The 10,029-nt window shown below is 49.0% G+C and overlaps 1 protein-coding gene across 1 annotated transcript in view; it reads right to left on the bottom strand.

The window, feature by feature from the left end:
• Window positions 1-204: 204 nt before the first annotated feature.
• Window positions 205-10,029, bottom strand: part of SPATA48 (spermatogenesis associated 48) — a 35,326-nt gene continuing 25,501 nt past the window's right edge. The window contains exons 8-9 of the mRNA XM_053361889.1: window positions 6,949-7,056; window positions 205-790 (exon numbers count right to left, since the gene is read on the bottom strand). Of these exons, the coding sequence (XP_053217864.1) occupies window positions 667-790; window positions 6,949-7,056 (232 nt within the window). The 3' untranslated portion in view covers window positions 205-666. The remainder of the gene's footprint in view (window positions 791-6,948; window positions 7,057-10,029) is intronic.

Here is a 10,029-nt window from a genome sequence, read left to right as displayed (position 1 = left end):
AAAGCATGCCGTTTTGTACGGACTAGAGAGACTGCTGCACAAGTTCTGACCTGTCAAGTCCAATGCTTTCCACCTGCATGCACTGTGGCCAGCCTCCTCCAAGGAGGCTGAAGAAACAGGCTCTTGCAGGGCTGGCAGGCTAAATTCAGGCACAATTAGTTGAGCAGACATGGTAAAGGCAAAAATGCTCCACATGAGGCTACATTCGTAAAAATATCTCTTTATTTAAGTCAATCAAAACATTCCACAGGACCCAAAGTAATGATTGCAGTATAAGATCAGTTTAACATTATTTGAGGGCACACACAGGACTCCCACCTGGCAGCATATGGGTGGCATATTGGGCAGGCCTGTTGATGCCCCAGCAGTTGAAGCAATGCCAGCGGCCTCACAATTGGTGTGGGCTGAACAGCACGAAGCACCTCAGACACGCCTCTGCAGCCGGGCATGAGGAAATGTTAATGAATACGAAGAGAGAAAGTACATTAAAAAAGAAATGCATTAATTGGTGTGTGCTTGAAATGGTCATTTGGAATATACAGAAGGCATGCCCTTATGAAGTTTTGTTTCTTGACCATTCTTGAAGAAGGCATTCATTCCACAGCCTTGCTTGTTTCCCATTATCTCTTGAAGCTTGGAGTTGTGCCGTCAGAGACAGATATTCTTTCAAAGTTCAATTCTTTTTTTCTCCTTCTTATTGAAAGGATTTTGAGGTTCAGTGGGAACAAGGGTCTGTGACAGAGGCCCCAGATGCGGAAATTCAGATGGTTGCCCATGCTTAGCCAGGTAACTGCAATCACAAGAGGAGACAAGCATCTTTCTCACCTGAATGTGAATTTCAAGGTCACAATCACTACTGACACCAAGAAACAGTGGGTAGAACTTCCTTGTATTCCAAACAATTGTAGACTGTAAGGGGTTGTTGTTTTTCTTTGTTAGTATGTTATATAGTTACAGTGGTACCTCTGGTTACGAACTTAATTCATTCCGGAACTCTGTTCTTAAGCTGAAACCGTTCTTATCCTGAGGCGTGCTTTCGATAATGGGGCCTCCCGCTGCGCAAGCGCCTCCGGTGCACGATTTCCTTTCATATCCTGGGGCAAAGTTCGCAACCAGGAGCAGCTACTTATGGGTTAGCGGAGTTTGTAACCCGAAGCGTTCGTAACCAGAGGTACCACTGTATAGGGTAAACCTCCCTGTGATCTTTGGACAAAGGGCCGTAGAGAAATTTAATGAGCAATCACAGTAATTCCCTCTGACCCCTTCTCTCTCTCACACTCCGGCAGAGGCGTAAGAGCTGCTTCCTCCTGGTGTGATCTTGCACTGCTGTGTCATGCGTGCAAATAAACAGAGGCAACCCGTGTTTGGGGTCAGTGGCGTGGCTCTTTCTGCCCCAGGTGTTGCCTAGTTTGAAGGGAAGGCCGTCAGGTGAAAAAGACACACACAACTGACCCAAGCCAGGCGGGTGCACACTAGGCTTGGGTGTTGCATTGATACATTGCCCAGGACTGGTATGAGGGCCAGAGGGGGGTGGCTGCTTCACCCAGTGGAATAGCGCAGGTGAAGCCGCCACTGCCACTCCCGAGTCCCTCTGCCACCACTCTGGGGTAAACTTCTGATGCCTAAAAGTTTCAGGATCACGATATGGAGGGAAGAGTTAACACCCTTTCCAAGTGCCATGTTCACAAGCCTGATAGCAGCCATCGAGAAATTTACACTTTAAAACACACACAAATGGCATTAAACTATATGACACATAGGGTGCTTCCAGAGTATAAATTATTATTATTATTGTCAGAGGCTCAGGAGCAGAAGAGCAGGGGAGAGAGCAAATAGAGAGCGGAGGAGAGGAATCAGAGGGGAGCGTAGGGGAATATGACAGTGGACCGAGAGATTCCATGAGCTTCTCCAGCGAATCAGAAGATTCCCAGGAGGGGGCGCCTATGGTAAGGGCAAGGCGAATCCCAGGGGGGACGATCCATAAACAAGGAACCAGAGGGGAGTCCCAAAGGAGTAGCGGAGGAGTAGGGCCAGTTCCCTCACCAGAGCACAGTGGGGGGGAAGAGTCACGTCAGTCAGGACCAGCTTCTCCTCCATCGGGGAGTGGGGAGACGGAGGGAAGGCCAGGTCCAGCTAGCCTCCCCGAAAGGGGGAGCAGTGACACAAGTGTAACGGTCAGAAGGAAAGTGGGAGGCTGCGCGCGCGCGCCAAGTTCAAATGTGGAGGAGCGCGGGACAGCAGAAAACCCGGATTGGGAGCCAGGTCCTAAAGCCCGAAAGAGGGGAGGGGAGGAGTCGGGAGAATCAGCGTCAGAAGAATCTCGGAGGGCTGAGACTCCGACTAGCAGAAGGACCCAGAGAAAGAAGGAACAGAGGAAGAGGTGGAGTAAGGCTAGAATCTTAAGCTGGTGTCAGGGGGGAGGAGATTCAGATGGGACTTCTACGGTCTGATGGATAGATGTAGCGTTGCGCGCTGCGCGTCTGGAAATGAGACTGAACTTCAATAAAGACCTTTTAACTTGAGCAAGAAGCAGCGTTGGTCTTGTGTGAGCTGGGACCTTGGGCAGCGCTGACAGTAAGTCCCATCTCGAAAAACTCCACAAGCTCACGAAGATAGGCAAAGATGACTACAGAGGAAAGAGTCAAGCAATTGCAGGAAGTGGTCTCAACGCTCTACGCAGAATTGGCTGCGTCTAAGAAAAAAGAAGAAGACACAGCTGCGCTCTGCCAGGATCTGCAAGCCAGGTGGGACAGATGGGGAAAGGAGGGGCAGCTGGGAGCCAAGCCGGAGGGAGTTGGCCTCGGGAAAAGGGGGGCGAGCCTTGTGACCCATTTTGACGGGAACCTGCAGCAGTACCCTAACTTCAGAGCAGAAGTAGTTTTCGCGCTCAATTTGCTTCGGAAAGATTTTAGAGATGAGGAGGAGAAAGTGGGTTTCATAATCACTCATCTGCATGGGGAAGCTAAGTCGTGGCTGCGAACCTTGTTACGCGAAAATGACCCCGCCCTCAAAGATTCAAGTGCTTTTGTTGAAGCCATGGACGCTTGCTTTAAATCAACGGTGGATGTGGATGTCGCTAGAAGGGAAATGCATGGATTGCGGCAAGGAAAAGCGACGGTGCGCCAGTATCATTCCCGCTTTTTGGGGTTAGTAAATGTGCTGGGCTGGCAGAAGGACTCAGCTGCCGTCAGGGATCTGTTCTGGGAGGGGCTGAATGGAGCCGTGAAAGATGAGCTGGCGAGGGGAGAGAGACCCCAAAATACAGCAGAGGCGGATTCGTTTGCGCAATCCAAGATGGAGGAGGTGCGAAACGGCACAGCGAGGGACGACGAGTTCCAGATACGCGACGGACTACTCCTCCGCAAAGGGGCTCTCTACGTACCGGGAGACGACCTTCGCGCGAGAGTCTTGCAGCAGCTGCACGACGCGCCCAGCGCTGGGCACTTCGGCAAGGACAAGACGGCGGAATTAGTCACCAGGGACTTTTGGTGGCCCAAGGTGCGGGGAGAAGTTGCGGATTACGTTTCCAGGTGTGACACCTGCCAAAGGGCCAAGCCAGTACACAGGAAGCCGGCGGGTCTGCTGGAACCGCTGCAGACGCCGCTCGAACCATGGGAGAAAGTGGCCCTGGACTTTGTTACAGATCTGCCCAGTTCGCGCGGCAAAACAGCGGTACTCGTGGTCGTAGACCTCTTCACCAAGATGGCGCATTTCATTCCGTGCGCGAAGGTGGCCACAGCGGAACAGACCGCCAAGCTGTTCATAGACCACGTTTTCAAAGCTCACGGCCTGCCGCGGTCCATCTTGTCCGACCGGGGTCGCCAATTCATCTCGAACTTCTGGCAGAAGCTGCTGGGCATCCTGAACGTCAAGATCAACTTAGCGTCGGCACGACACCCGCAGACCAACGGACAAGCGGAGAGGGTCAACGCCATCATGCAGCAGTACCTGCGATGCTACGCCAATCAACAGCCCTCGACCTGGGTGGACTACCTACCGCTAGCCGAGTTTGCCTACAACAACGCGAAGCACGGGTCTACAGGGGTGACACCGTTCTTCGCCAACAATGGGCGCCACCCCAGAACCTTCCCGGGGTTGGAGACCGAGGCAGAGGGGGAGCCACGGGGGGCAGAGCACTTAGCCGCAGAGTTACAGGAGGTCCATGAGCAACTCCGAAGGCACTTGGAACTCGCGAAACACGCCTACAAGATGCAGGCAGACAGGCACAGGAGGGTTGGGGAAGACATACAGGTCGGGGACTGGGTCTGGTTAGCAGCTCAGGCAGTGCCGGCCAGAACGCTAGCTAAGAGGAAGCTAGGACACAAGCAGCTGGGACCTTACCAGGTCGCGGCACAAATCAATCCAGTGGCCTACCGGTTGACACTCCCGGAGGGCTCCAGAATGCACCCAGTCTTTCACAGGTCAGTGCTCACGCCTTACAAGGCGCCCCACAGGTTTCAGGCGCCAGGGACCGCACCAGCTCCACGTAGCCCATCGCCAACAGGGGGGGGGACCACAGAGGGCGACGCCACTCAACGAGGTCACAGAGATTTTGGACTCCAGATGGGGGGAAGAGGGAGTTGAATATCTCCTCGCCAGGGAGGGTACTCCGGCCAGCGCCAACGAGTGGGTGCCGTGCTACGCCGTGGAGGAGCACTATCTCAAAGACGAGTTCCATTCGATCTTCCCACACAGACCCATGCCGGCGGAGTATTTCGACGACTGGCTTTTCACACCCACACTGTCAGCCAGCACGTTCCGAGGTTTCTCCTCAGATGAGGAGCCGACGCCGGGGATGAGCTCCCCGGAGGGGTCGCTCTCGGGGTTTGCCACGGACCGCTCCTATTGGTGGGACACTCAACCAGAAGTGGGGTGGAGCAGGGAACTGCTGAGGGGGCCCTTGCACACAGCCTCACCCGAGGGACCGGGTGGAGAAGTGGACATGGACGTGTGGGGGGAGGATCTTGGTTTTGAGCACGACAGCAGAGAAATGGAAGCAGAGGAAGTCGACGTCGACGAACCCATCGTGGGGGGACCTGATCCCGCTGGCCGGTTGCACACCAGGGGGAGAGAACAGAAGCCAGCACTCACACCCCCAGCGCTGGAGCACCTGGAACCCACACCCGAAGAGGGGGAGGGGGGAAGGGGGGGCTTCGAGGGGGGGATGGATGTCAGAGGCTCAGGAGCAGAAGAGCAGGGGAGAGAGCAAATAGAGAGCGGAGGAGAGGAATCAGAGGGGAGCGTAGGGGAATATGACAGTGGACCGAGAGATTCCATGAGCTTCTCCAGCGAATCAGAAGATTCCCAGGAGGGGGCGCCTATGGTAAGGGCAAGGCGAATCCCAGGGGGGACGATCCATAAACAAGGAACCAGAGGGGAGTCCCAAAGGAGTAGCGGAGGAGTAGGGCCAGTTCCCTCACCAGAGCACAGTGGGGGGGAAGAGTCACGTCAGTCAGGACCAGCTTCTCCTCCATCGGGGAGTGGGGAGACGGAGGGAAGGCCAGGTCCAGCTAGCCTCCCCGAAAGGGGGAGCAGTGACACAAGTGTAACGGTCAGAAGGAAAGTGGGAGGCTGCGCGCGCGCGCCAAGTTCAAATGTGGAGGAGCGCGGGACAGCAGAAAACCCGGATTGGGAGCCAGGTCCTAAAGCCCGAAAGAGGGGGGGGGAGGAGTCGGGAGAATCAGCGTCAGAAGAATCTCGGAGGGCTGAGACTCCGACTAGCAGAAGGACCCAGAGAAAGAAGGAACAGAGGAAGAGGTGGAGTAAGGCTAGAATCTTAAGCTGGTGTCAGGGGGGAGGAGATTCAGATGGGACTTCTACGGTCTGATGGATAGATGTAGCGTTGCGCGCTGCGCGTCTTGAAATGAGACTGAACTTCAATAAAGACCTTTTAACTTGAGCAAGAAGCAGCGTTGGTCTTGTGTGAGCTGGGACCTTGGGCAGCGCTGACAGTTATTATTATTATTATTATTATTATTATTATTATTATTATTATTACCCCACCTATCTGGCCGGGTTTCCCCACTCACTCTGGGCAGCTCCAAACAGAATATTAAAAACACGATAAAACATGAAACATTAAAAACTTCCCTAATCAGGGCTGCCTTCAGATGTCTTCTAAAAGTCAGATAGTTGTTTATTTCTTTGACATCTGATGGGAGGGCATTCCAGAGGGTGGGCGCAACCACCGAGAAGGCCCTCTGCCTGGTTCCCTGTAGCTTTGCTTCTCACAGTGAGGGAACCGCCAGAAGGCCCTCGGCGCTGGACCTCAGTGTCTGGGCTGAACAATGGGGGTGGAGATGTTCCTTCAGGCAGACTGGCAGTATATTGTGGGAGGACTTCATGTACATACCAGAATTTTAGTTTTCGGCAATTAAAGTGAATTAAAGGGCTTTGTTGCTTCAGCCCAACTAATCCATTTTAAAAACGCGCAACTTATTGTGGTTAGGAAGTAATAGGAAAATGCATTGAAAAGTGTGTTATGAAGGAATAATTCCTAGGAAGACAGATAAACGGCCTGCAAGCAAATAAAGATGACTGCTCGTTGTTGTATAACCCCCACTGCTCACAAACACATCAGAATGAATGCTCAGTGAGGACCACATACAAGCTGAGCTCTGTGAAAACTCTGAGCTAGCAGGGCAGGATGATTGCTCAATAAATAGGTCATCTGGAGAAGCCCAGTTTTGCCCTCCGTGCTTTAGAATTCTTTCCCCCTCTCTCTCTGTTTTCAAAGGAAAAGAATAGAAATTTCAAAGGAAATACAAAGGAATCTGAAAACTACAGCAGATGTCAAATAATCTTGAAAGCTTTTCTTATGGGTTTTGACTCCAAATTTTTCAAAACCAAAGAAATGTTGTGCTTAATATTTAATTGTTCTTTAATGAAATAACCATAATTAGAATTCTAATGTATCTGAGCAGATTAAGTAATGTGCCTCACACTTACCAATACATTCGTGAAATTATTGATGGTGATGTTGGTGGAAGATTAGAATTTGCTGGTTGGGTGGCTGACCAATGAACCTTGCCAGTGTATCCAGAGGTGTTTGGAGAGCTAAGGGTAAAAGTTAAAGGGAGAAAAGGAATTGATTAAATGGGCACAGGCTTGAAATAATGACTTCTTGATAGCTCTAATTAAGGCAAAAGCTTTTGTTGTTGCATCTGAGGTGGGTGGGGAGAGAAAAGATGATGCAGCAGGAAAATACCGGGCTACTTCCTAAATGAAAATTGTTATTCCACTCATCTTCATAAAACTCAATCATTTTAGATGAGGATCTTGTTGACATTTAATATACTTTTATACCACTTTTCAGTCTAACCTCACAAAGTAATTTACACTAAAATATAAAAACAATTAAATATCAGTTAAACAAAAAAAGTCAAGAAAAGCTACAAGGGTGGGGAGTGAAGGGTTTTTTGAAAGCCAGATCTCTCCTCTATGCAAGGCAAAATGGTCAAGTAGCTGCTGGTGGCAGATGGAGGAGGGAACAGGCCACCTCAGCTGGGAGCTAGATGGCAGGCCCTATCCTGCACAGATACAGAATGATGCAAAATTCCACATATTTGTATTTTACACCCCAATATCAGATTTCTCACTTTTTTCCATGGGCAACATTTTGCACTAATGGAATACCATCTGATTCTAGAAGAACAGATATTAGATACTGCCACATACTCTTGGCAGCTGTATTTTCATGGATATGGAATTTTGCCCTAAAACCAAATTTCACACATACAGCTCTAAAGCATAAAATGACAGCACAAGGCCCATTTGCAAAATAAAGCAGCAAAGAATCTTATGTACCAATGTACAAATTAGATTCAAGCAACAGAACTACATACATGTAGAATGAATTTGTGCATACAAATTATCTAGTCTGTGGGCAAAAAAAAAATTTCAGGTTCAGTTTATTTGGCCATAAGCATAAAATACAGTAGAGAGTTATCAAAACAACAACAGGAGACAGGGGTGGGGAGAAAGATAATATATAAATACATGAGAAATAGATAAAAATACAATTAATAATTGTTTCGATGGCATCAAAAGCACTGGAAACTGCCACTAAAATTGAAACATCAAATTCATCTCTGTCTCCCAAACTGACGGGCAAATACCTAGCAAGTTGATAATCACTACTAGATTGTTGTTCAAGTTACAGTGGTGAGCAAGCCCCGTTTGCCAGAGCTAGTGAATTTTGCAAATTAAGACCCAGAGCTCTGTGTAGTATAAACGGTTGCCTTTTCTAGCTCAAGTGGCAGAAGTTGGGCTGGTGACAAGCCAACAGGGAACCCGCCAGCTGGGCAGGCCCAACAACCAAAGACTACATTGGATCCAGGCTGGGGAGGCATCACTCACCTGCAACGCTGCCACACCAGGAAGGCTAAGTGGACTTGTGTATCTCTCCCCCCTTTCCATATCTAGGAATTCTCAATGTATGATGTGATAAATTCCTGATTGCTGTTGTGATACATTGCTCAATAATCAGCATCCAATCACATGAGAGAGAGGCTGGGAAACTTGTTGTGTATCCCCAGCATGGAAATATAAAACAGGGAGCTGTTTTTGGTAGCAATCCTGTATTTCTAAGAACATTTACTTTCAGGTTTAGCTGGTCCTCAAGTGTACTGTGATGCAATGCATGCCCACCCATGAGGCAAGGTGAGGCAATTGCCTCCAGAGGCAGGATCCACTGGGGCAGCAGATCCCAATAGGGATATTTATTTTGTCCTTGTTCCTGATGTACATCTTCACTCACCCCTTCTGCCCTGACAGAGAGGGGGCGCCATTTTGTGGTTTGCCTTGGGTGTCAAAATGTCTTGGGCCAGCCCTGCCACGGTGAAACATAGATAAATTTAATGATATGCATGCATGCACCAGGCCTAGAGAGCAAGGCCCTTGTGATTTGCTAGTACTGAGCATTGTCACACAAAGCAATGATGTGTTAGCAACACTAGTAATGAAAATGAATTTGTAGTTGTTGATATGACATTTGGCTAAGAATTGCATGGCCCTCCCTCTTCCTTCCCATGACTGTTCCACAGGAAAACCCCATCTTTAGTGGCGTTTCTCCCCCATTGACTTAGAACACCTGCAGAACAAAGTTTCTTGAGTGCTGTAACCTCAGTGCATCATTGTGGGGAGGGGGGCAGAAAAAAGGATAAGATACAGCTAAATGAAGCCGAGAAATGTGCTAAATATCAAGTCTGTGCAATTATGTTTATGTGTGTGAATCATTTGTTGTTTGCCAATGAAAAATTAATAGTATGTTTTTTCTGTTTAATGTATAAGGAACAGAGGGGTTCAGATTACCAGATACAACTTCCTGTACAATAGAGGTTTCTGTTTACTGTGTGGCCTTGCAGATGTTTCTGAACTCCAATACCCATCAGCCTCAGCCCAACTTGATCACTGATCAGTGATGATGGGAACGTAGTCCAGCAACTCCTCTACAAAATCCATTCATTGGGAGAGTATCTAGGGCAGGCATAGGCAAACTCGGCCCTCCAGATGTTTTGGGACTACAATTCCCATCATCCCTGACCACTGGTCCTGTTAGTTAGGGATGATAGAGTTGTTGTCCCAAAACATCTGGAGGGCCATGTTTGTCTATATCTGATCTAGGGTATCTAGGTAGCAGCACGCAGGTGCAGAAGACGACAGGGTTCCCGTGCCTTAAATTGTTGTGTAAAAAGAGAATTTTGCAGATGCAACTTCTCATCACGCTCATGACAAGTTGCACCAATCAAGCTAAAAAAAGAGACCCTGCTGGTTTGAAAACTAGGCATGAGATAGAGAGCAGCAGCTGTTTAAAGTTAAAGGAAAAGTTGGGTATTATGGTAGACCCAGTAAAAAGCACTGGATTTGAATAAATTAAGATCATTGGTTTCAGTAGCTTCAGGTATGCTTAGTACTGGATATATCACCCACTGGAAGAATATACGGTAACTAAGGAAAAATATAAATAGAAAATAAATTGGGGGGAAACCAGAAACTCTACTAGGGTAAATGTAGACAGCAGCACCTATG

The sequence above is a fragment of the Podarcis raffonei genome, chromosome 13 (assembly GCF_027172205.1).
Source record: "Podarcis raffonei isolate rPodRaf1 chromosome 13, rPodRaf1.pri, whole genome shotgun sequence".
Classification (NCBI taxonomy): Eukaryota; Metazoa; Chordata; class Lepidosauria; order Squamata; family Lacertidae; genus Podarcis; species Podarcis raffonei.
This window is presented reverse-complemented; position numbering and strand designations above follow the sequence as displayed.